Source organism: Corythoichthys intestinalis, chromosome 16 (genome assembly GCF_030265065.1).
Source record: "Corythoichthys intestinalis isolate RoL2023-P3 chromosome 16, ASM3026506v1, whole genome shotgun sequence".
NCBI classification, from domain to species: Eukaryota; Metazoa; Chordata; class Actinopteri; order Syngnathiformes; family Syngnathidae; genus Corythoichthys; species Corythoichthys intestinalis.
This window is the reverse complement of record NC_080410.1, coordinates 25,792,221-25,819,631: the sequence shown is the minus strand read 5'-3', so window position 1 is coordinate 25,819,631 and position 27,411 is coordinate 25,792,221. Positions and strand designations below refer to the sequence as shown.

The following is a 27,411-nucleotide window of genomic DNA, read 5'->3' as shown; positions in this document are numbered from 1 at the left end:
ATTGGTCAGCACCTGGTCAGCTTGATAGCAGTTCTACGGGTCGCAATTAAGATCGAAATAGATAACTGTCAAAACATTAGTTTGACAACGAATAAACTTATGAAAATTTTATATATAACTAACATTCTTAAACATACATAAAATGCTTGTAAAATTAGATTAGTATTAATATCCTATAGAAAAATAAGATTTTAGGTAAAAATACAATTAACTAACAGTCCTACGTTGCGACGTATGACGCAGCGGCCCATTGCTGTCCACATGCGTCGTTCTGTCTACTCCAGTTAAATAAACAAGGCCGCAGACTGTTTGTTACATTTTTATTATTCCTGTCCGGGACTCGCAATGGAAGAAAAGATAAAGAAAGAGTTGGGTACCGTAACGCTAAAATTAGCTGGCCACTCTGAAGGTGGATGCATCAGCCAGGGCCAGAGTTACCACACTGACACGGGCAAAGTGTTTGTGAAGATAAACCACAAACGCGAGGTAACTCTCTCAACAAGGTGTTTAAACTGTTCATTTGTTTCAGTAATATCACGTTTTCCACCCTCTAGGCCAAGTTAATGTTTGATGGAGAAATGGCCAGTTTAGAAGCCATCTTAAAAACAGGAACTCTTAAAGTGCCCAAACCTCTGAAGGTGATCGAATTGGACACTGGAGGAGGCTGTGCATTTGTCATGGAGCATTTGGACATGCGTGGTTTAAACAAGTGAGACTTGTCACTTCGGTTGCATAGCCAAGTCATCAAAAGCGGTGTTTTAAATAATTTCTTTGACTCGTATTGTGTAGGTATTCAAAACAGCTTGGCGAGCAAATGGCTGATCTTCATCTTCACAACAAAAGACAGCTTGAGAAAGTCAGCGAAGAGCAGCAGACTGTTGGTAATGCACCCATAACTGCTCTTCTTCAAACACAAAGTATTGACTAGTATTAACTCATTGGCTGCCATCATCGGTGATGCATGAAACAAGACCTGCTCCAAAATGAAAGAAAAAAAGAGAGAAAAAAACTCATCAACTGCGTTGATGGCGATAGACGTCCAAACCATTTCGACTGGAAAATGCCGGAAGCAATCATTCGCTGTCAGCTCTCCCAGCCAAAAAGCACTGGACGAAAATCACCACCAATGCCAGTATAGTATTACCATGTACAGGGATCCCTCGTTTTTCGCGGTTAATGGAGACCAGAACCCGCCACGTTAAGTGAAAAACGGCGAAGTTGCCCCCCCCCCTAAAATATATATATTTTTGTCTCTTCAATGTATTTATTGATTTAGAGATACATATAATACATGTTTTTTTCACTTTTCCCCCCAAAGTATAATGAATAAAAACATATATATATATATACAGTATATATATATACAGTGCTGCTCAAAAGTTTGTGAACCCCCTCAACATTTTGGAATTTTCTATTATTTCAACCTGATTTCCTAATCAATCAATTCAGTAGTTTTTTTTTGTTTTTTTAACAGTTGTGTTGTCGAGACTAAATTAAAAAGAGTTTTCATCAACTGATGTAGGTGCAAAATTGAACTGTTTGGTCACAACCAAAACCGCCATGTCTGGCGAAAAGTCAACACTGCATACCACCAAAAGAACCTTCTCCCAACAGTGAAGCATGGAGGTGGGAATGTCAAGATCTGGGCTTGCTTTTCATCCTCAGGACCTGGACAACTCCACATAGTCCAGGGAATCATGAATTCTGAGGAATATTTTCAAATCCTAGAACATAACCTGACGCCATCTGTTTTGAAGTTAAAGCTTGGCAGAAGGTGGATCATGCAACATGATAATGATCCAAAGCATTCCAGCAATACAACCAAGGAATGGCTGAAAAAGAAGAAGATTCGTGTTCTGGACTGGCCCAGTCAAAGTCCTGACCTAAATCCCATTGAAATGCTGTGGCGGGACCTGAAGCGAGCAGTTCATGCCAGACGCCCATCAAACCTCTCTCAACTGACTGCGTTCTGCAAGGAAGAATGGGCAAAAATCCCCCAAAGTAGATGTGAGAGGCTGATTAGTCACTACAGAAACCGTTTGGTTGAGGTAATCTCTGCAAAAGGAGGCGCAATATCCTATTAACTGAAGGGGTTCACATACTTTTGCACACATGATATCTGAGTTTTTCTTAAATCAACCACTTTTGTTAAATAAAGAATGACAATATAACTATTTCTTTTGTTTCAGTCCATTATTTGGAATGTCAGTATTGTGGATTTGGGTATAACTTAACATTTAATAAGGTTATTTTAGTTTTTTTTACAAAAAATCTGACCATCGCTGTGGGGTTCACAAACTTTCGAGCAGCACTGTATATATATATATATATATATATATATATAAACAGTGCCTTGCAAAAGTATTCGGCCCCCTTGAATCTTGCAACCTTTCGCCACATTTCAGGCTTCAAACAAAGATATGAAATTTAATTTTTTTGTCAAGAATCAACAACAAGTGGGACACAATCGTGAAGTGGAACAACATTTATTGAATATTTTAAACTTTTTTAACAAATAAAAAACTGAAAAGTGGGGCGTGCAATATTATTCGGCCCCTTTACTTTCAGTGCAGCAAACTCACTCCAGAAGTTCAGTGAGGATCTCTGAATGATCCAATGTTGTCCTAAATGACCGATGATGATAAATAGAATCCACCTGTGTGTAATCAAGTCTCCGTATAAATGCACCTGCTCTGTGATAGTCTCAGGGTTCTGTTTAAAGTGCAGAGAGCATTATGAAAACCAAGGAACACACCAGGCAGGTCCGAGATACTGTTGTGGAGAAGTTTAAAGCCGGATTTGGATACAAAAAGATTTCCCAAGCTTTAAACATCTCAAGGAGCACTGTGCAAGCCATCATATTGAAATGGAAGGAGCATCAGACCACTGCAAATCTACCAAGACCCGGCCGTCCTTCCAAACTTTCTTCTCAAACAAGGAGAAAACTGATCAGAGATGCAGCCAAGAGGCCCATGATCACTCTGGATGAACTGCAGAGATCTACAGCTGAGGTGAGAGAGTCTGTCCATAGGACAACAATCAGTCGTACACTGCACAAATCTGGCCTTTATGGAAGAGTGGCAAGAAGAAAGCCCTTTCTCAAAGATATCCATAAAAAGTCTCGTTTAAAGTTTGCCACAAGCCACCTGGGAGACACACCAAACATGTGGAAGAAGGTGCTCTGGTCAGATGAAACCAAAATGGAACTTTTTGGCCACAATGCAAAACGATATGTTTGGCGTAAAAGCAACACAGCTCATCACCCTGAACACACCATCCCCACTGTCAAACATGGTGGTGGCAGCATCATGGTTTGGGCCTGCTTTTCTTCAGCAGGGACAGGGTAGATGGTTAAAATTGACAGGAAGATGGATGCAGCCAAATACAGGAACATTCTGGAAGAAAACCTGTTGGTATCTGCACAAGACCTGAGACTGGGACGGAGATTTATCTTCCAACAGGAAAATGATCCAAAACATAAAGCCAAATCTACAATGGAATGGTTCAAAAATAAACGTATTCAGGTGTTAGAATGGCCAAGTCAAAGTCCAGACCTGAATCCAATCGAGAATCTGTGGAAAGAGCTGAAGACTGCTGTTCACAAACACTCTCCATCCAACCTCACTGAGCTCGAGCTGTTTTGCAAGGAAGAATGGGCAAGAATGTCAGTCTCTCGATGTGCAAAACTGATAGAAACATACCCCAAGCGACTTGCAGCTGTAATTGGAGCAAAAGGTGGCGCTACAAAGTACAGTGGTACCTCTACATACGATCACTTCGACACACGATCTTTTCGACATCCGACGTAAAATTTGAGCCGCCATTTGTTTCTACATCCGACGAGTTGCTCGAAATACGACGACATGACAGCACTGCAAACGAACGCACGGTGGATTTTATTGTGTGAGAAATCAACACAGTTTTCAAAAAAAGTTGATACAGTTGGAGAAACAAGGAAAAAAGTGATGCTTACCTTTGAAATGAAGATGCAAGTTATAGAAAAATATGAGCTTGGGGTGCGCGTCCCTGAACTGGCTCAACAATACAGCTCCATGGTCCTCTTCCGACCACCGTTCGCCACTATTTATAAGTTAAGGTGACAATTATTATTGTGGTAACATTGCCAAGGAAATCGCCAGCTTCGTCACGTTTTTATCATTTATTTCAGAACTTATCCAACACAAAACGCCCATTGTCTTAAGCAGTTGACTGCTCTCAAGAAAACGAAAGTATTATCTCTACCGCACCGACCTATCTCACTGAGACGTCAGCTTCGCGGTGCGTTCAGGGACAGTACAAAGTGTCCGCCATATTAGAATCCGATTCGTTACATTATTTACAGGAATAATTATTAATTATTCTTCTTATTATTATATTATTCTGAATTATTTATTTATAACTTATTTGTTTTTCTATGTTTAATTGCCATTTGTAACAGTGCCAGCAGTATTTATTAAGAATTTAGTGTATGTTTTTAGGCTTTGGAACGAATTAATGGAATTATAATGTATTCCTATGGGAAAATCCTGCTCGGCATACGACCATTTCGACTTACAAACAAGGTCCTGGAACGAATTAAATTCGTATGTAGAGGTACCACTGTATTAACGCAAGGGGGCCGAATAATATTGCACGCCCCACTTTTCAGTTTTTTATTTGTTAAAAAAGTTTAAATTATCCAATAAATTTTGTTCCACTTCACGATTGTGTCCCACTTGTTGTTGATTCTTGACAAAAAATTAAAATTTTATATCTTTATGTTTGAAGCCTGAAATGTGGCGAAAGGTTGCAAGGTTCAAGGGGGCCGAATACTTTTGCAAGGCACTGTATATATATATATATATATATATATATACACACAAGTATTTGATACACTGCCAATGGGTTTTCCCATTGGCACTGTATCAAATACTTGTTCTCCCCACTGTATATCAGGCATGAAAATCTCAAAATTTGCCGTTTTGAATTAAAAAAGGGTAAACAATGTGAATTGTGTAGATACGAGGAGAACATTTTTAAGGGCGGGGGGATATTTTTTAATGTCGGACGCTTGGTATGCAAGTGGGGAAAGCGGCACAAAGCCCAAAAAGCGCACAATGCCCATCTTCAATGCCAAGCTTGGCTGCACATCGGCCGTGAATGAACACCTAAAGCGCTGTCACCCAGTTGTAATTTTGGAGGACAACAGGAGACAATTACTAGCTGGCAGATTGTAAGTCCATCTAACTAACTAACCATTTATCGCACGGTAAATAAAAACGAGGGCGGTAATTTTCACGGCATAAAAAAAGGGGGGGAGGGATTATTCGATTAGTCGACTAATCGTAAAAATAGTCTGCCGACTAATTGGGAGAAAATTAGTCATTAGGGGACAGCCCTAGTTGTACAGTGTACCAGAACATATTTCCTCCAAACTCTTCTCACCTTTTTAACCCCTGAACCATTTTCATGCTTTTTATATACACTCACCGGCCACTTTATTAGGTACACCATGCCAGTAACTGGTTGGACCCCCTTTTGCCTTCAGAACTGCCTCAATTCTTCGTGGCATAGATTCAACAAGGTGCTGGAAGCATTCCTCAGAGAGTTTGGTCCATATTGACATGATGGCATCACACAGTTGGTGCAGATTTGTCGGCTGCACATCCATGATGCGAATCTCCTGTTCCACCACATCCCAAAGATGCTCTATTGGATTGAGATCTGGTGACTGTGGAGGCCATTTGAGTACAGTGAACTCATTGTCATGTTCAAGAAACCTGTCTGAGATGATTCCAGCTTTATGACATGGTGCATTACCCTGCTTAAAGTAGCCATCAGAAGTTGGGTACATTGTGGTCATAAAGGGATGGACATGGTCAGCAACAATACTCAGGTAGGCTCTGGTGTTCCAATGATGCTCAATTGGTACCAAGGGGCCCAAAGAGTGCCAAGAAAATATTCCCCACACCATTACACCACCACCACCAGCCTGAACCGTTGATACAAGGCAGGATGGATCCATGCTTTCATGTTGTTGACGCCAAATTCTGACCCTACCATCCGAATGTCGCAGCAGAAATCAAGACTCATCAGACCAGGCAACGTTTTCCCAATCTTCTATTGTCCAATTTCGATGAGCTTGTGCAAATTGTAGCCTCAGTTTCAGGTTCTTAGCTGAAAGGAGTGGCACCCGGCGTGGTCTTCTGCTGCTGTAGCCGATCTGCCTCAAAGTTCGACGTACTGTGCGTTCAGAGATGCTCCTCTGCCTACCTTGGTTGTAACGGGTGGTTATTTGAGTGACTGTTGTCTTTCTATCAGCTCGAACCAGTCTGGCCATTCTCCTCTGACCTCTGGCATCAAAAAGGCATTTCCGCCCACAGAACTGCCGCTCACTGGATATTTTTTCTTTTTCGGGCCATTCTTTGTAAACCCTAGAGATGGTTGTGCATGAAAATCCCAGTAGATCAGCAGTTTCTGAAATACTCACTAGCCCTTCTGGCACCAACAACCATGCCACGTTCAAAGTCACTCAAATCACCTTTCCTTCCCATACTGATGCTCAGTTTGAACTGCAGGAGATTGTCTTAAACCACGTCTACATGCCTAAATGCACTGAGTTGCCGCCATGTGATTGGCTGATTAGAAATTAAGTGTTAACGAGCAGTTGGACAGGTGTACCTAATAAAGTGGCCGGTGAGTGTATATATACACACACATATATATATATATATATATATTAAGAAATGGGTTTTAAGCACTTCAAATGTAATAATTATACGTTTTAATCATGTTACTCTCCCACTGAGTTAGTTTTCAACAAGAATAAAGTATAAAAATCCTTGTCTTTATGAAATGCTTCATTGAGTGAGTCCACTCATCCGCTCAAGCTGCTCACTGACACACAATGAGTTGCTACAGCAATTGTTTAACAAGTTAAACGAAAGCGCCGCATACGACTGACGTATGCGGCACTTTGAAGCTTCGGGTTCCAGGCATCCGTGGCAATATCAAACATTAAACGTCTGTCATCATTGTTAACTTACATAAGCAACTCCAGTGCACTGCCTGAGCAACAAAGAGCAAGGAGAGGGATAGTGAGATTATTAAGTGTATTATTTTCTTAATTGAAAAGAAATCCACGATGGACTAGGGCGCGAAGTAGCGAGGTATAACTCTACATCACTAACAGGTGCTGCACTGTTACCATGGTCAATGATGTACTGTTACACTTAGTTAAAATGGATTGCACTTCTATTGTTATCAATGGACGTGAATGAGTTTAAAAAAACTTTGGGACACAATATTTTATGAAGCAAAGATTGTTGTGCTTTAATGTGTTAACAGGAAAAGGAGCTGGGCAGTCAGAGGGAACTTATGTGGACAAATATGGCTTCTCTACCACCACATGCTGTGGTATTATACCACAGGTATAAACAGACTGCATGCCAACAGCAGTGCCTTGTAGATGTTTGGCTTATTTTCATGTATTTTTTTCTCTTCCAGGACAACGAATGGCAGGAGGACTGGGTGATATTTTACACCCGACAGAAGCTTGAGCCTCAGCTCAACATGTTGGAGAAGTCAAACGGGGACAGAGAGGCCAGAGAGCTTTGGGCAGAACTTCAGGTACGTGACATTGGCTTGCCGTATAAAAAATATAACTTCTTTGATGTGGTCAAATTATTCCTCAACAGCTAAAGATCCCTCAATTCTTCCAAGACGTGCAGACGTTCCCTGCTCTTCTCCACGGCGACTTGTGGGGCGGCAATGTAGCAGAAACCGAGGAAGGCCCGGTGGTCTTCGACCCATCGTCTTTCTACGGTCATTCCGAGTATGAGTTGGGAATCGCTGGAATGTTCGGCGGTTTCAACCACTCTTTTTTCAATGCCTATCACCAAAAAATCCCCAAGGCGCCCGGTTTTGCCAGGAGAAACAAGCTTTACCAACTCTTCAACTACCTGAATCACTGGAACCACTTTGGTGGTGGCTACAGAGGTTCGTCCATTAGTGTCATGAAGGAACTGCTGAAGTAACTGCATTCAAGTACAAACTTTATAATGCTTAAGTCTTAAATTGTCTGCAATCCATTTGGACTGGGAGGTATGGTAGCGATCAGAATTGCACAAAATCATGTTTTGTTAAAAATGTTACTAAACAATAAATTAGCAATTATTAATTAATTAAAAATTAAGTTTGAGTGTCTCGATATGACATGTTAAGTATGCGCTGTAATTTCCAATGTCGATTGAAGGCCATTGAATTGAATCATGGTAGATGTTGCAATATCAGAAAATATCGTATTGTTCAAATAATCAATATCGTATCATCATGGATTTTGTTGGCTTTGGCTCTCGACTTTGTACCCACAACGCCATTCATTCGTTTTCTGTTCTTGACGCTTTAATAAAAACGGAGTAGACACACAAATACCGAGAGTCTCAGGGTGCAGTCAAACAACAAACACAGGTTTTAATGAATGAGGCACGCACATTTCAGAATCTGACTCCCAATATGTATCTCACGTTTTCCAATCTAGTGGACGTATACTTTAATCATTCGTCAACTGTTCTGGGGGTTGTCTATGACTTCCCCTAATATGATTATGAAAGACATGAGTAGACTAAGGAGGATCATGTTACAACTTTGTGGTCTTCAAAGGATTAAGATAACTGGGCTTACTTTTATGACGCCAAATGGTATATAACATATGAGTACATAACAATTTACACCCCAGTTTTGCACTCTAATACGAACCCCCAACTTGTTGTTCATGCTCCCACATTGTGCTTCACTCCACAGCATACAACGCCTGCATTCTCATCTGAAACGCATATTTTAATGTCAAACAAAGCAGTTTAGTTACATCCAACTATTTCTGTAATTCATAGCAAATAGAAATCGTCAGCAAGAAAATCTTCATAAGAACTGTCTGACTGATCTTTACTCTCAGAATATCCAGTCTCTCTGCTTTTTCACTGTTGAGTTCCTCCTTGACCACGAGTTCCTTACTGACTACTTTGTTCGTGAGGCAGCATTTCTGGAACACTCTTGAAATGATGTCAGGGGAGACTGCCTCCCACGTTTCTTAAATCCAAACGGCTATTTGCACCAGTTCTGGCTTCCTCGCTTCGCCGCTGAGTCCTTGAAATCATCCACTCGTTCCACTTCTGCCGCATGCGCCATTTAAACGGACCATCCCACGATATGCTCGTGACCTGCATCTGTTCAGTCAAACCGCAAGGAATTATCACCATATCCATTGACGTTTCTGTTACCATCTTTTCGATGGCCGGCACCTTGGCACCACCGCAGCAACGTTAGCATTTTGCGACCTTTTGTTTCACTCTTAGACCATACTGATTTAAACCAATCTTGAGTAAGTGGAGTATGCATCCGCTTGGGTGGCATCGGACTATCACGCTGTTTGGCCACTGGACTTCTCAGGAAGAGTTTAAAGACGATGTACGGGTTCAATTTCCCACCAATTCAGCAACAGATATCACTGTTGTTTTAAAAGCTGAAGAATAACTTGCTCTTTTATGTGACATTTTTTAACGGTGCGTTTCTGCCGTCTACGGGTGGAAATGTATGGCTTGCCATGACATGGTAAGATGTTGCTGTGGTATGGGGTGCAGCCCTTTGTCAACAGCCTTCACAGCATTCCTGCTTGGAAACAGGAGAAGAGTTAAGTTGTAGCGTATATTTGGATGTGAGCTTTAATAAAGAAAAAAACTCAGTAATATCAAAAAAGATGTGTGTCATCCTTACATTTTATCTGATTCAAAAAAAAATTCTGTTACCTGTAAATATGTATTGCAAACAGCATTATGTTGTATCTTTCATGATGCTCCATGCCTTCAGTATACAGTCATGTGAAAAAATTAGGACACCCCATTAAATATTCAGTTCTTTATGAAGAAATGTCCACATATTAATGTCTGATCTTGTTTTTCTTTATCTCTGGAAAAGAAAGTGATTTAATTGCAAGTAAACAACAAAAATTAACATTGTTTTACTCATTAAACCAGACATATCAACAAAAATGCATATTCTGAGGAAAAAGTTAGGATACCCTCCCACCTAATAGCTAGTGTTACCCGCTTTGGCTGAAATAACTTCAGTGAGACACTTTTTGTAGCCCTCTACCAGTCTTTGACATTGGTCTGAAGAAAGTTTTGCCCCACTACACTCCTAAACGCAGAATACTTTCAGCTGTGAGGTATTTGAGGGGTTTCTTGAATGTGCAGCCTGTTTAAAGTCACCCCATAACATCTCAATGGGATTATTAATATCTGGGCTTTTTTATTGGCCATTCCAGGACTCTCCATTTGTTCCTTTTTAGCCAGTCCTTGGTGGATTTGCTGGTATGTTTTGGGTCATTGTCATGTTGCGGGGTCCAGTTTCGCTTCAGCTTGAATTTTTTTCACAGATGATCTCACGTGTTCCTCAAGCACCCTCTGATACACGATAGAATTCATGGTTGATTCTATGATGGTGAGCTGGCCAGGTCCTGCTGTAGCAAAGCATTCTCAAACCATGACACTTCCACCTCCATGCTAAACGGTTTGCATGAGGTTCTTTTCCTGGAATGCTGTATTGGGTTCAAGCCAAAAATGTCCTCTGTTCTGGTGTTCAAATAATTCAATTCTAGATTCATCTGTCCAAAGAACATTATTCCAGAAGTCCTGGTCTTTGTCTACATTCACTCTGGCAAACCTCAGTCTGGCCTTTCATGTTCTTGGAGAGCAAAGGTTTCTTCCTTGCACACCTCTCATGAAGGTTAAACTTGTGAAGTCTCTTTCTGATTGTAGAGTCATGCACTTTCACATCAACAGTAGCAAGAGCCTGCTGTAGGTCCCGTGATGACACTTTAGGGTTTTTGGAGACTTCTTTTAGCATCTTGCGGTCTGCTTTCAGGGTGAACTTGCTTGGACGGCCAGACCTGGGCATGTTGGCAGTTGTTTTAAATGTCCTCCACTTGTAGACTATTTTCCGGACAGTGGAATGACTGATTTTATATTCTTCTGAGATCTTTTGAAATCCCTTACCAGACTCATAAGCGTCTACAATCTTCTTTCTGAAGTCCTCAGACAGCTACTTTGATCTCACCATGGTGTTTTCCCTCACTTCAACAGTCAGGGGCACACTAAACTAAATGTGAGTTTCAAATAAGGAAAGCCTCCTTCAAAACACTAGGTAATGATGTTCTAATCCTGTGCACCTGATGTGATAGACCTGTGTGTGATTTTCGCTATTTTAAGTGGGATTGAATTTGGGGATGTCCTAATTCATTTCTCAACAGAAGTTGCATTTATTTAAAATTACATTTTACAGAAAGTTATTTAAAAAAAATCTTTTTTTTCAGTGTTAATTGTTGTTTCTATTACTTAAATCTCTCAAGATTGTTAAAATTGATATTAAATATCCATATGACCAAATATGTTAGAAAACACACAGGCTTCCATAAGGTGTCCTAATTTTTTCACATGACTGTATGTACTCTCACTGATGCGCTGAAGAGTGCTAGACCTGGGAAGATCAAAAGAAGTAAATATTACACATTGCATCAATAGATTATGCTATTCACGGTCTGCTTTTGATGGCGTTTAATTTATTTTAACTGGGAGGGCTGGACACAAACCCAGTTGAAATAGATTGTTATGACTGCCATAGGCGTCCAAACAAAAATGAAACAATTCTAGAAGGATAACATTCAGTAGAAAATGTGCTATATAAAATTATATACTGTATATATTAAAAAATCTATTTGCATTCATATTGGCTACAACTAATTAGGTCAAAAACATTTTTTCAATTTTTATTTATAAAATAACGCTAATCCGTAGATAAACCAAATTTATTTTTTGACATCAAAGAGGACTGGCGATGCCAGGCCAGGCGTCACACAATCTCCCACCAAAATTTATAATGAAACATGTTCTCGTTCAAAAACATTCAAAGAGAGACCCCGCGTCACATCACGCGTCACGGTTATTAAAGACTTTTGGAATTACCTTAACCCTACGAGCATCTATGGAAAAATTATGAACACGACAAAGGTGAGTATCTATAAACAAAATCTACGCCATAGTATAATAAAACCCTCGCTAACGACGATAGCCCATTGTTTTGATATATTTCCGGTTTGATTGCACATGCGCAGTACCTTCAAACGAATTCAGCCTTATCGCTTTCCGTACATGGGCAGGGCACACCTTTAGCATCAGTGACAGTCCACTTTTTATAATAGTATAGCAGCAGGACATTTTAAAGATGAGTTGCAATAGCTCTATTATTATATCAGTTTAGGATACTCGTGCATAAATTTTATATACATGAACGCACAGGTGACTGCCTTGTCACGTCCTAAGTTATGTTTACTAGCTGCGAATGCTAACAAAAGTGAGCTAGTGTCTAAATTACACTCCACCTAGCCTGCAAAACTTCACCAAAATGGCTTCAACGAAGGCTCAAGTTGCTTGTTCGGGCGACATCGGAGATGAAATGGTGTTAGCCGAGACGGAAATCGGTTGTGGGGGTGACGAAGTCAGCAAAAGGGATTTCATAGAGAAGGAAATAGGATGTTCTGGGGACGGAGGAGATCCGGACGGGTTTCTGAAAACGTGTGTGTTGGAGGGCTTCGGTGACCGAGACACGGTTGAGGCAATGATCGCCAGTCTGCCAGACGTCCACGGAGAGCTGAAGAGCAGGGAGGCGATCACAGAGAAGTTCTATGGTGAGCAGCAGTTCAATCTTGTTATTGATTGCGCTGAAGGCAGCATATATTTTCAGTTGTGGAAACAAAAAATGTGATACAGTTATCCCTCGTTTTTCGCGGTTAATGGGGACCAGAACCCACAGCAATAAGTGAAAAACCGCGAAGTAGCGCCCCCCCCCCCCCCAATGTATTGTGCGTTCAATGTATTTATTCAGATTTGTCATTGGAAAGCGATACATATAAAACATGCCCCCCCCCCCCCAAAGTATAATTTAAAAAAAAACTAGTGATGCACGATAATGCATTTTTCAACCGATGCCGATAACCGATAATTTCCTCCTCAGTCCAACCGATAACCGATAATGTCAAGCCGATAATTCTATTAAAAGATTTATGTAAAATTTTAAAGTATACACAAAAGAAAATATTACTGTGCAAAAATAAAATTTATTGCTCTTTTTTTCAACATAAAGTATGAACAAGTCATCAATTCAAACATCTAAATAATGACAGATTGTCTGACATTGTGTAATGGTAAACCTTTGGCAACAATTACTTAGAGTAAATACCTAAGTTGCACAAAAATGCGTTTAAAAGTAAGCCATTCCTAACATATATAACATTAATCCGCTGCAAAACACACCTCCTTAAAACTAGTCAGTTTTAAGTGTAAATCTATTGACAATAAGTGAAATTATCTGCCATCGCTTCAAGTGTATTTCTCTCAGATTTCTTGTAAGAAAAATAGCTAGCTGAAAATAATCTTAACAGCCTTGTTTTAAGCAATACATTATTATACTTAATCCTAAAAAAAAAAAAAACTTGAAGAAGGAAAGATTTTGAATAATATTTGTGGCTACAGAATATTGATTTAAGAATTTGATTATCTACTGTGACTGTAACAGAGTAGAGAAATAAGTTAAATAATTTGAAAAGTGATTGCTAATGTTATATGCTTTGTTGCACACTGTGAAAATGATTACCTCAAAAGAGCGAGATGTCATGGACCCATTCTGCAGCGCTTTGTTTACATTTGTGGCTTTCACGACATTTGCGTTACAGCAGCTAAACTGCTACACGGCAGTACTATTTGGACGGAGTTGGAACTCGCATCCGCGTGCGTGTTGTTTTGTGCCTGAGTTTTATTAAGCCGAAAATAAAGGCAGCGTTACATAGTCATCTGACCGCTCGTCATTTCACATTTTGAATGCATTATTGACTGGCTGACTTCGTTTTCTCCATGTTTAAATTATCTTATAACCACTGTGCCGTCATGATAAGCTTGCTTACCGGACATCACTTTTTCATGAAGAATGGTGGTCGTATAAACAGCATTATTTCTTTTATCCAGGGCTTTGGTTCTCGGGTCATTAAGGTAAAAAAAAAAAAACTGTGTCTCGCCTCGGCAGCGGCGGCAGCTACATTCGTACCGGATAATCCGCCCGCCCCGGCCGGTTCGCCGCGGCGTATTCGGGTCCTGGCTCTGCTCGCACGCCGTGGGGGAACGCTCGAGAAACCGGGGTGTTCGCCGGAGGTCCAGAGGCTGGGGAACCGGGCTCGGCCCGCCCCGCCTATGGCGAGGCGGCGGCAGCCTGCCGGACAGGCCAGAGCGGCAGGCTCCGTCGGAAGACTGCTACTTGCCGACTATCAGTCTCCAGTAGTGCCGGTGTTTAGCCTTAGATGCGAATTTACCACCCGCCTTGGGCTGCATTCCCAAACAGCCCGACTCTGTATCGTCACAAGCCCTGTAGTTTAACTTAGTGTTTACAATAGCTTTAGCATTCCTGCTTGCAGCAGCCTCGTATTTGTTCCAAAATTCTTTGTGATGCAGTTTTAAATGGCTGCTGGGTTAGTGGTTTTGAATGAGGACGCATTCTTTCTGCCTCGTGGAACTTCTACGGTACATGTTTTGCGGATGGCGAGAGCGTCGTTTTTTTTAGTAACAGCCGCCATAATATTCAACTACTTCTTGTCTTGTAACTCCGCCTCCTCAACCCTCCTCCCTCAGGGGCTTCAGAGAGGGGAGGGGTTGAGGAGGCGGCGTGCTGAATTCTTCGGTTGCGCACATTTGGAGGCAAAATCAAGTATATAATTATCGGATTGCATTATCGGTTGAATTTTTTAATTATCTGGATTATCTGTGTGACGTCATAATTGCCATTATCAGCCGATAATTATCGGTGACCGATATTATCGTGTATCTTTAAAAAAAACTATGTATAAAATGTATATATACTGTATGTATGTATATATGTGTGTGTGTGTGTGTGTATATACTATATATATATATATATATATATATATATATATACACAAATACATGGTTTTTAAGCACTTCAAATTGTATAATTATAAGTTTTAAACATGTTACTGTCCCACCGAATTATTTATAAACAAGAAAGAAAGTAGATGCCCTGTCCATTTTGAAAAAGTAGAAAAATGCTGGGCTTTATTAGCGCTTAGATCTTGAGCCCTAAACCGACCTGACCCGAATTTTGGGCCGGGTCAGGCCCAAAATGTCAATTGTTTACGTTTGGGTTGGGTGGGGCTGGACTTCTCTCTTGCTAACTTTTTTTTAAGATAAATATATAGCCATACTAAAATGTTGTATGGATGTTAAACTAAGGAATACTTGTTGCACCTACAAAACCCCCCCCCAAAATTCTGTTTTTTTTTTTCGGGCTCGGGCCTGCAAATCAAGTTAATTAATCGAGCCCGGGCCGGGTCGGGCTTTAATACCGAGCCTGGATTTTTTTAGGCCCGATCTAAGCTGTAGTTTTTATTAAATGCTTCATTGAGTGAGTCCACTCAAATCCGCTCAAGCTGCTCACTTACACATACAGTTGTGGTCAAAGGTTTACATACACTTGTGAAGAACATAATGTCTTGGCTCTCTTGAGTTTCCAGTTATTTCTACAACTCTGATTTTTCTCTGATAGAGTGATTGGAACAGATACTTCTTTGTCACAAAAAACATTCATGAAGTTTGGTTCTATTATGACTTTATTATGGGTGAACAGAAAAAAGTGATCAAATCTGCTGGGTCAAAAATATACATACAGCAGCGCTAATATTTGGTAACATGTCCCTTGGCCATTTTCACTTCAATTAGGCGCTTTTGGTAGCCATCCACAAGCTTCTGGCAAGCTTCTGGTTGAATCTTTGACTACTCCTCTTGACAGAATTGGTGCAGTTCAGTTAAATTTGATGGCTTTCTGACATGGACTTGTTTCTTCAGCATTGTCCACAAGTTCTCAGTGGGGTTTAAGTCAGGACTTTGGGAAGGCCATTCGAAAACCTTAAATCTAGCCTGATTTAGCCATTCCATTACCACTTTTGATGTGTGTTTGGGGTCATTGTTCTGTTGAAACACCCAACTGCGCCCAAGACCCAATCTTCGGGCTGATGACTTTAGGTTATCTTGAAGAATTTGAAGGTAATCCTCCTTCTTCATGATCCCATTTACGCTCTGTAAAGCACCAGTTCCATTGGCAGCAAAACAGCCACACAGCATAATACTACCATCACCGTGCTTTATGGTAGGCATGGTGTACTTGGGGTTAAGGGCCTCACCTTTTCTCCTCCAAACATATTGCTGGGCATTGTGGCCAAACAGCTCGATTTTTGTTTCGTCTGACCACAGAACTTTCCTCCAGAAGGTCTTATCTTTGTCCATGTGATCAGCAGCAAACTTCAGTTGAGCCTTAAGGTGCCGCTTTTGGAGCAAGGGCTTCCTTCTTGCACGGCAGCCTCTCAGTCCATGGAGATGCAAAACACGCTTGACTGTGGACACTGACACCTGTGTTCCAGCAGCTTCTAATTCTTGGCAGATCTGCTTTTTGGTGATTCTCGGTTGAATCTTCACCCTCCTGACCAATTTTCTCTAAGCAGCAGGTGATAGCTTCTGTTTTCTTCCTGATCGTGGCAGAGACAAAACAATGCCATGCACTTTATACTTACAAACAATTGTTTGCACTGTTGCTCTTGGGACCTGCAGCTGCTTTGGAATGGCTCCAAGTGACTTTCCTGACTTGTTTAAGTCAATGATTCGCTTTTTCTGATCCATGCTGAGCTCCTTTGACTTTCCCATTGTAGCGTTTGTGGGCGTTTGCATCCAATGAGCCCTATTTAAATGGCCTCAGAGAAGTCAAAATTGCTAATTTGTGTTGCTCTATGTATATTTTTGACCCAGCAGATTTGATCACTTTTTCTGTTAACCCATAATAAAGTCATAAAAGAACCAAACTTCATGAATGTTTTTTGTGACAAAGAAGTATCTGTTCCAATCACTCTATCGGAGAAAAATCAGAGTTGTAGTAATAACTGGAAACTCAAGAGAGCCATGACATTATGTTCTTCACAAGTGTATGTAAACTTTTGACCACAACTGTAATGAGATGCCGCAGCAACTGTTTAACAAGTTAAATGATGTTGACGCATGCGGCGCTTAGAAGTCTCGGCTTACAAGCGTCTCTGGTATGATCAAACCTTGACTGTCTGTCAATAATCGTTTACTTCAATAAGCAACTCCAGTGCACTACCTGACCAAGAAAAGCGGCGAGAGTGAGAGACTACGTGATCGGAAAAGCTCTATAAAACACTGCATTTATTTATTTTTTTAATTGGAAAAAAAATCTGCGATGGACTGAGGGCGCGAAGTTTGAAGCGCGAAGTAGCGAGGGATCACTGTATTAACAAATGTACGTACTAGTGTCAAAAACCCATACGACAGAAAAAAAATAACCAGTGTCAGGAGATGTTTACTTATTTAATTGTGTAGAAAAAAGGCGGCTCATTGACATGACCCCAAACTAAAGTCATTTCAAATGGCAACTTTTTGGCTTTTAGAAACACTAAAATCCATCAAGGAAAAAATTGTGTTAATCACTATCGGTTATTTTTCCAGACCAATCAGAGAGAAAAAAATGTGGAATTGAGGCAGGATCGGAGAAGATCGAAGAAGAGACAGTGTTGGCATACATACAGCATGAAAGGCATCTGTCTCTCAACCCAACCCAACCCCTTCTCCTGGGTGAGAGCCCTCGCAGAGTCTCCCACAGAAACACTCAGTTCTGAGGGATAAAAACTATGGAATCACCCTGTAAAATTTATTTGTAAATACCAGCTTGTTGCTTGTCTGCAGTTTAAAAGGAATGATCTTACTTTGGTGAGCTATTGCACCAATTTGACTGAATCATGGCCCCAACATGAGAAATGTCATTTGAAACAAAAGAGAGAATTGTCAAATTTCCTAACTCATTGGCTGTCATTGACGGTGATAGACGCCCAATTGTTTTTAACTGTGAGGGTTTGGCACCGACAGAATGAATGTAGGTAGTGTTGGTATGTACTATATTGTAGGGATGTGTACTCATTCATCCTCTTAGCTTAATTTTTAATGTTTTTGTGTCAGGGCTGTTGAATTCATTTCATACTTATTGTTGCCTGTAGGTTAGGAGTTAGCAACCACAGGTCATGTGTGCTTTTCGTCCTAGCCTTCAGCCCGTAGGAGCACACTAGTGCTTGTTTGTCATCATAATTGAGTAAGTCCATAATTTTTTCCTCTGCTTGGTCTGAAAAAGTAGTGACTGATTGGGAAATTTGCGATTTTCATCCTTTACTGTTGTCTTGTAGAGACGCAAAAGTTTTGTGTCCTGTCTATGATCTGCATTTTTATTTTATGTTTTTTAAATTTTCAAAACAATTAAACAACTGAGTGAACATCCACTGAAACGGGTGATTCCATAAGTTTTGCCAAGGGTGACTCTTGTACTGTCTGAGACCAAGACCAAGGTTGCAGTCATATACGAGGTGGTGGAATTACAGTAACAGAAAATTTGAATGTCGTTTTTTTTTTCCTTTCTTTTTTCCCAACTACGTTTGTTTGCCTTAAAATCGCATTATTGAAGTTGAAATGCTGATCCTGACAAAACCAACCAGAGTTTGCCCTGCCGGCCAGACCGAGACAAGACCAAGACCGCTCATGAGTCATCGCACTATTACTGGCGGAGTGATGAACATAAAAGGTTCAGATTAGAGTTGTCTGATAATGACTTTTTAACCGATATCCTGATGTTGTCCGACCCAAAAATCCGATATCAAACCGATATTTCCACTAGGAGGCGACAAAAGCATGACCGTGACGAGCAAAACTTTTGTCAGTGACCATTTCTTTCTGGTGACATAATAGTTACACAGTGGGTTGAATAAGTATTTAGTCAACCACTAAATGTGCAAGTTCTCCCACTTGAAAATATTAGAGAGGCCTGTAATTGTCAACATGGGTAAACCTCAACCATGAGAGACAGAATGTCTCTGAAAAAAAGAAACAGAAAAAAAAACAGAAAATCACATTGTTTGATTTTTAAATAATTTATTTTCAAATCATGGTGGAAAATAAGTATTTGGTCAATACCAAAAGTTCTTCTCAATACTTTGTTATGTACCCTTTGTTGGCAATAACGGAGGCCAAACGTTTTCTGTAACTCTTAACAAGCTTTTCACACACTGTTGCTGGTATTTTGACCCATTCCTCCATGCAGATCTCCTCTAGAGCAGTGATGTTTTGGGGCTGTCGTTGGGCAACACCGACTTTCAACTCCCTCCCCAGATTTTCTATGGGGTTGGGATCTGGAGACTGGCTAGGCCACTCCAGGACCTTGAAATGCTTCTTACAACGCCACTCGTTTGTTGCCCTGGCTGTGTGTTTGGGATCATTGTCATGCTGAAAGACCCAGCCACGTCTCATCTTCAATGCCCTTGCTGATGGAAGGAGATTTTCACTCAAAATCTCTCGACACATGGCCTCATTCATTCTTTCCTTTACACAGATCAGTCGTCCTTGTCCCTTTGCAGAAAAACAGCCCCAAAGTATGATGTTTCCACCCCCATGCTTCACATGGTGTTCTTCGGATGCAATTCAGTATTCTTTTTCCTTCAAACAGGAGAACCTGTGTTTCTACTAAAAAGTTCTATTTTGGTTTTATCCAACCATAACACATTCTCCCAGTCCTCTTCTGGATCATCCAAATGCTCTCTAGCGAACCGCAGACGGACGGGCCTGGACGTGTACTGGCTTCAGCAGGGGGACACGTCTGGCAGTGCAGGATTTGAGTCCCTGGCGGCGCATTGTGTTACTGATAGTAGCCTTTTTTACTGTGGTCCCCGCTCTCTGTAGGTCATTCGCTAGGTCCCCCCATGTGGTTCTGGGATTTTTGCTCACTGTTCTTGTTATCATTTTGACGCCACGGGGTGAGATCTTGCATGGAGCCCCAGATCGAGAGAGATTATCAATGGTCTTGTATGTCTTCCATTTTCTAATAATTGCTCCCACAGTTGATGTCTTTACACCAAGCATTTCACCTATTGCAGATTCAGTCTTCACAGCCTGGTGCAGGTCTACAATTTTGTCTCTGGTGTCTTTCGACAGGTCTTTGGTCTTGGCCATAGTGGAGTTTGGAGTATAACTGACTGAGATTGTGGACAGGTGTCTTTTATACCGATAATGAGTTAAAACAGGTGCCATTAATACAGGTAACGAGTGGAGCCGCGTTAGACCTCGTTAGAAGTTAGACCTCTTTGACAGCCAGAAATCCTGCTTGTTTGTAGGTGACCAAATACTTATTTTCCACTCTAATTTGGAAATAAATTCTTTAAAAATCAAACAATGTGGTTTTCTGTTTTTTTTCCCACATTCTGTCTCTCATGGTTGAGGTTTACCCATGTTGACAATTACAGGCCTCTCTAATATTTTCAAGTAGGAGAACTTGCACAATTGCTGGTTGACTAAATACTTATTTGCCCCACTGGATGTGATAAGCTTTTATTCATTATTTTTCATTTATTGTTCATTTTATTTGTCCATCATGAGTGATTAAGGTCTTTCCCTCAGTTACACTCTAGTTAAACTCTAGCTCAGGACAATTCTAGTTGAGAACTTGAGACAGTTAATTTCTTTGTAAACTAAAAAAAAAAACCCTGACGATTTGTACTCTTTATTTGTCAATGTCTGTGTCCACTCAACAGCAACACTCAGCAAATATCAAGAACAACCTCACCTGCTGGATCCTCACTTGGGTACGTGCCAGACAAAAAACACACATAAAAAGCTGTACATGCAACACATTTGAATGTATTACTATTGTTTTAGAGTGGATGGTGAATATGTTAATAGAGTTCGTGAGGCGTAAGGATTGCCCATCTTCCTTATTTCATTTGGCCTTTAAGTTCCTCTACCTCATTTCTAAGGTGGGTCTGATGTTTTCTCTCAAAAACACACAACAACAAAAAACATGAATAAACATTCATTGATGCTACCGTATTTCCTTACCCAGGTGAGAGTCTACAAAACCTTCATGCGTCGTTTTCCTCATGAGGTCGCTGACATCGAGCCAGTTTTGGATTTGCTGTCTAAGCAGGACCCAAAAGACACAGAGGTTCCATCAACAAAAGATTGTTGTCTTGTTTTTTTTTTTGTGTGTGTGTTTTTTGGGGAGGTTGTTTTGAATTTTTTTTGCTTTTTCTAGACATGGTCATCACGCTACATTCTGCTGTTGTGGCTATCCATGACCTGCCTCACACCCTTTGACCTTTCTCGTCTTGACGGCAATCTGCAGTGTGAAGACGGCAGAGTTAGAGAGCCCATCATGGAGCGCATCCTTGCTATTGCTAAGGCAAGCTGAACATGGAACCGTCGGAGCTGGCAGTGAATTATTATATTTCAGTGCCACTGACGGCGATAGACGTTCAATCTATTTGAATTGGGAAGCCCCTCCTATTTCAAATGGATTTAACGTCTATCACCGGCATTGGTAATGGATTCAAGCAAATGGTGTTTTGACCTTTGAAGTTGAAATACCGCTTTAAAAGCAGCATTGATATGCTTCTGTAAGGCAGAAAATGTTCAGCATTTTTGTGATTTGTCCTGTTTTTTTGTTTTTATTTGCAGTCCTACCTTGTTGTCAGTGACCGTTGCAGGTTTGCATCTGCCGTGTTGGTGTCAAAGTAAGTAATTCCTGTCAACATAAAACAGCTAGAGGAGCACTCAGAGAGCAGACCTCCCCTATAGCAGCCAAATTCAATTTGTCCCTGTGACCTTTGACCTCATTACTCCAAGATTTAATCACCTCTTCCATTTCATATTACAAACATGTCCTGTAAGTTTGATAATAACTCAAGACCGAAGCAAGGGGTTGGTCTTGAACACAAACGGACAGACATTGAACAGAATACATTACCTCGACTTTAGTAGGATTAACACACTGGCAGCAGTAACTATTCTACTAAACAGCTTATTTCATACGTCGAGTACTGCAATTGTTGTAATATAGCCCACTAGAGGACAGTATTGTGCAACAAATGAATAACTGTCTTTTTTTTTTTTTTTTTTTTTAATTTTAAACAGGTTCATGACCCGACCTGACGTTGTAAAAACGTGCCTTGAAAATTTCCTGGACTGGAGCCTCAACACTATATCCCAAAATAACGATCAGTACCTAGACTCCATCAGAATGCTAGATGGCGCTCTTCAATCTCTGGTAAACACGCAGACATTTGATCATCACACGTGCACGCACACACACATACACGTCATAATACCTTGTGGATCAAGAATTGTTGGACATATTACAACTTTCCCAAAGTATAAAAATCATCCCATGCATCAGTAGTTTTCTGAAATAAGTAGATGAAGAAACTAGAGCTGTCCCAAACGACTAATTTTCTCCTGATTAGTCAGCCGACTATTTTTACGATTAGCTGACTAATAATTTAATTTAATTTAATTCTTTTCTAATTTAGCAATGAAATTTTTGTTAATGCTTATTAATTAACAAAAAATATTTTGTAACACTTAAATTCTTTTATTAAAGAAAAAATAAAAACAAAATAACAACAATAAATCACAAATAAACAATGAAATCAAATGCTGATAGCATTAACTAGTGCAAAAGAATGGAATGTAAACAGATTCAGAACACTAACTTCGCCTTTCCAACATGATTCAAAACAATTCTTAAAAGACTATCTAGTATTAATATAATAGTATACTACTATATATAATATTATTGTAATAATTATAATAATAATTCATTCCCAATCAGATTTTTCACAAAGGGTGTCCATTGACTTCATAATAGATTGACGGGGCGCGGTGCCGATTAAAGGGTATGACAACACCTGGGGAAATGCTAATATTCCATCATTTATCCATCAACGCATGCCTTTTGAATTCATATCATGCCACTTCGTGTAATTACACACATCGCAACACCAAGAAAATGATAGAAATTAGGTCGATTGTCAGGCAAAAAGGACCCGCCCCCGAGATGCCGGAAATCTAGCATATTGTGTGCGTGACGTCACTTTCGGGAAACAGCCGGCTCATTGCTTAGTACTAAATGGCGGCGACGATGGCGGACAATTTTGTTTCTATTTGCAGCGACGAATCCGACATAACGAACATTCTTCTAATGGTGACGAGGAGAGTTATGAACCTTTCTTTGGTGTTTTGGGTTATCAATTTGAGCCCAAACGAAAGCCAATGCAGCCTAATGAAAGGATCATTGAGGGGAGCAATCACACTGATGAAACACCAGCGGCAACAGAATCACCGAATGTTTTTTTTGCATTACTTTTTGTGAAGTTGATACACCGTGACCGCAAAATAAAGTAATGTATAGAATAATTATCATTTAATATGCTAACATCGGTTTCGCTCTGCCAACCGACACAAATATGAATGGTATTAGAGCTGGGGTCCCCAACCTTTTTTGCACCACGGACCGGTGTGATTTGGGTCTTTTTTTCACGGACCGGTGTCCCTCTTTTATATTCAGTTGGACTCTCAATGTTATCCAATGGTGCTAAAAAAACTATTGACATCACAAACATACATGTGCAACACAGAAATGGCGTAAATTAACGCTTAACGACACGGCGAAGTCGTTAAGTGAGAGGGCTACGTGCAGTTGTTGTGTACGCCAAACATGGCAAACGTAAGTTAATATTCCTTTCTTTAAAGAAAGTTTGTAGTGTGTACTTAGGAATCGCTGCATTCGCGGTCCTTTTTAACGTTACGCGCATGCCAACTTTGTCAGAACACCGGCAATGTGCGGCAGAAAAATACAGCAAATATAAAATAGCGTTTGTTTCTAGCCCCGTCGTGTTAAGTGCAGGGAAAAAATACAACTCACCCACTGAATCAGTGGGAGGGCTGAGTTTGTTTCGTTGAGACGAGATGGTCCCGAGATGGGAGAGTGAGAGAAGCTAGCATCACAAATACACGATGTTGGATGTTGGATGTTGTAGCAGTTTTCAGCGTGCTCCTAGTGATGTCGGGATATTCCGAAATGACTTTAATCCAGAACTTCGGTAGAGTTGCTGTCTCAAATGTACGTTTAAGTCGCTGTGATTTGCGATCTCTACAAGCTGATATTCCTGTTCCACAGACATGCTCGAATCACTCGATTTATTCACATACGGGTCACGAATTCACTCCTTCGCTGTTCGTGGGTCTTTAGTGATTGGGAAGTAGCATAAATTTTGTTTTCTTTGAGGTTGCAGGCACATCTTCTGGCTCGTCAGGTTCCCGTTCCCCTGTAAAATTGCAAAATTAGCCCTCTTAGCAATGACAAACTTTACTCATTGTCTGCGTAGTCCAGCTCTTTTTCTCGCGTTCGGGAACTCATGGGTACTACATTGCGACAAATGGCTATTTGTAAACCACATAGCATGACAGGTTTGAACCATTTTAGCGATTTTTTTGATAAAACATGAACACAACTCTCTCGTCGATAAACAACGATGGCACCTGCCTCGACCTTTTGTTTCCTTGTTATGACGTCTCCGCCCCATTCGGCTGTTTCCGGAACACTTTCGGAAATGTTCGTCATTTTCTATCTATTTTCGATAATTGCTCATTAATGTGATTGATTTTTTTGTTAACTTTATCAATATTTGTTATCTTGGCACATAACGGTTCTATTGATGTCTCACACCCCCTTTGCGTTTTCATACCCTTTAATAGGGGGCCTATCTCCGTCAAAGCTGACCGAGTGGAAACACAGAGCTTTTTACGGTGAAAATTCTTGTGAATAAATGCTTAAATCTCTGCATTCTTTATAGATATAGACGTAAAACAGTTTCGATTCTTTGTTAAAAGAGCAGAGAACCGGGCAGTTAGCATTTATTTTACATAAATATGTCGAATGTGCTGCTAATCTTTAAGCCACTGTGGCGTTGCCTTATCACTACAAAGAGCTTTATACGTTGAAAATTCTTGTGAATAAATGCGTAAATCCCTGAATTCTTTATAGATATGGAGGTAAAACAGTCTCGATTCTTGGTTAAAAGCAAAAAAAACGGGCAGTTAGCATTTATTTTACGTAAATATGTCAAATGTACTGCTAGTCTTTGAGCCAATGTAGCACTGCCTTATCACCACAAATAGCTTTTTTACGTTGAAAATTCTTGTGAATAAATGCGTAAATCCCTGAATTCTTTACAGATATGGACGGAAAACGGTCTCGATTCTTGGTTGAAAGCAAAAAACCGGGCCGTTAGCATTTATTTTACGTAAATATGTCTAATGTGCTGAATAGCCTTTAAACCACTGTGGCGCCGCCTTATCACCACAAAGAGATTTTTACGTTGAAAATTCTTGTGAATAGATGCTTAAATCCCTGAATTCTTTATAGATAGGAACGTAAAACAGTCTCGATTCTTGGTTAAAAGCAAAAAACCGTGCAGTTAGCATTTATTTTACGTAAATATTGCGAATTATGACGCCAATGCTATAGCGGTTAATTTCTCCCATTGATTTTTTTTTCACAATGTTTCAAAATGCATGCATGGTACGAAAAATATAATAATTACCTTGAATCCTCGTACAAATCACTCCTAAGACAATCCTTCCTGTTTGTATGTGGTACAGCTTTCGTACTTTTTCAACCTAAATCTGGCGTTAGATCGCTGCATGTGTTTGAGAATAACTGTGACCGACTGAAGCGGAGTGTGAGACGGCCCCTACTTGAAGGTGTGGCGCAGTGTCTGGGGAATGTGTTCCGTCAATATTATCATGAAGTCTATGGGGTGTCATTGTAAAGCTATTTTTGCTGTAAAATCTGAATTCTGAAGTATGAGGGATTAACTCCAGAAATTGTTATTAATGTGACGAACATGACGTACTTTTATTTTGAAATTAACCCTAACCCTAACCCTAACCGCTAACCGTAAGCACTCCGCAAAAAAAAGCACTTTTCGTCATTGTATCTGGTGTCAGTAATAGATTTTTTTTTCTTCTTCATTTTTTCATTTGCAAATGCTGTTATCCAGCGATTTTTTATGTTTGAAATGTCACCTTTTAACCGTAAGTTTGCGTTTTGGAGAAGACTGCCAATGTTTTATAGCAGGCTAAAGTAGGTTGTCCTTTTTCCCCCTTAGCTTCAATGTAGCAATGCTAACATTTACAGTGTTTAATATAGATGTGTTTCCTTATTTTGAAGGTCTGAACTTTAATTCTACGGTGTGTTGATGAGCAATTAACATCTGTGAAAGGAACTGGAGTCTCATGCCATCAACACGCACGCACGCCTGCACGTGGCAATAAAATGCAGCCGTGAAAATTACCGCCCTCATTTTTATTTACCATGCAATAAGTGGACTCATTGCATATCGCGACAGGCTTAGCAGCTTCAGTAAAACATGTTTTTAGTTAGTTAGATGGCCTTACGATCTGCCAGCTTTTTGTCTCCTGTCGTCTTCCAAAATTACAACTGCGCTTTAGGTGTTCATTCACGGCCGACGTGCAGCTTAGCTTGGCATTGAAGAGACAGGACACAACAGTGTAGCCTCCTTTGTTTCGTTGAAATAAATTTTTCAAAAAAAAGAAGAAAAAAAAAGAAATAAGTCAATGTTTTGGCCACTCTGGTGCGTTTTTTTTGGCTTTGTTCCGCTTTCCCTGCTTCCAAACCGAGCGTTGACATTCTTAACTTTCCACGCACATTTTTTTTAACCCTTCATTAACCGTCGACGGGATGTTGTGCTCGTCGAAGCATTTACGTCAAGAAGAACGTTACTTAAAAAATATATAGCCTGTTGATAGAGAAGCTCACTGACAACCCACCATGGTTTTTGACGAAAAAAATAAATAAAATGTTGATAGATATTTTAAAATGATGACTATATGGCTTATTATAAGTCAATTATTAACATTACTTAAACGTAGATTCTTACAAAAAGATAAGTTTTGAAATACAGTTTTAACAAATAAAAATACAATGAAATTAAGTGCAGTAGCACATTTAGGGCAGGTGTGTTCACAAATCAACTATAAGACATCACCATTGCGCTTTCAAATGTATCACCAGATGCGTTTAGAATACGGATAAAATCTTTATACCGTTCATGTTTGATTTTGTTGTTGTGTTTTAGCCTAGCCAGGGATATAAGGCACTGGAGAAAGCTTGCTATCAAAATCACTGTAGTGCAAAATAGTCTTTCTTCACAAAATATTTTTTTCCAGCCCTAAAATGGATAATCTGGGTGAAAACAAGACTGCCGATGATTACTAAAGAGTGGAAAATATTTAATATATTATTTTTTCTGAGAAAAGAAGAATCATTCGGCATAAAATTAAATATCATTTGCTCCTTGAAATTTTCTAGATCAGCTGGCACTCTAGAGGTTGTCTTTTTTTTAAAAAAAAAAAAAAC

At 40.1% G+C, this 27,411-nt stretch overlaps 2 protein-coding genes and 1 long non-coding RNA gene across 4 annotated transcripts in view; 2 read left to right on the top strand and 1 right to left on the bottom strand.

Annotated features, from left to right (window-relative positions):
* The first annotated feature begins 157 nt into the window (after positions 1–157).
* fn3krp (fructosamine 3 kinase related protein) lies at positions 158–9,829 on the top strand. Its single transcript, XM_057861112.1, has 6 exons — positions 158–486; positions 555–709; positions 790–881; positions 7,327–7,409; positions 7,486–7,608; positions 7,677–9,829. Exons 1-6 carry the CDS (start codon positions 346–348, stop codon positions 8,013–8,015), a joined length of 933 nt encoding a protein of 310 aa, XP_057717095.1. The 5' UTR covers positions 158–345; the 3' UTR covers positions 8,016–9,829.
* LOC130931910 (uncharacterized) lies at positions 7,312–12,182 on the bottom strand. The gene is made up of 3 exons (XR_009067330.1): positions 11,997–12,182; positions 9,783–11,511; positions 7,312–9,645 (listed from the first exon to the last, which is right to left on the bottom strand). It is a non-coding gene; the product is annotated as an uncharacterized LOC130931910 (long non-coding RNA).
* tbcd (tubulin folding cofactor D) overlaps positions 12,162–27,411 on the top strand; it is a 60,383-nt gene continuing 45,133 nt past the window's right edge. Inside the window, exons 1-8 of one of the 2 annotated variants that reach the window (XM_057861100.1) lie at positions 12,162–12,718; positions 17,607–17,732; positions 20,726–20,776; positions 20,850–20,947; positions 21,034–21,135; positions 21,226–21,372; positions 21,648–21,703; positions 22,104–22,236. In XM_057861100.1, the coding sequence (XP_057717083.1) occupies positions 12,436–12,718; positions 17,607–17,732; positions 20,726–20,776; positions 20,850–20,947; positions 21,034–21,135; positions 21,226–21,372; positions 21,648–21,703; positions 22,104–22,236 (996 nt within the window). In that variant the 5' untranslated portion in view covers positions 12,162–12,435. The remainder of the gene's footprint in view (positions 12,719–17,606; positions 17,733–20,725; positions 20,777–20,849; positions 20,948–21,033; positions 21,136–21,225; positions 21,373–21,647; positions 21,704–22,103; positions 22,237–27,411) is intronic. The other variant, XM_057861101.1, reaches the window with a different exon arrangement.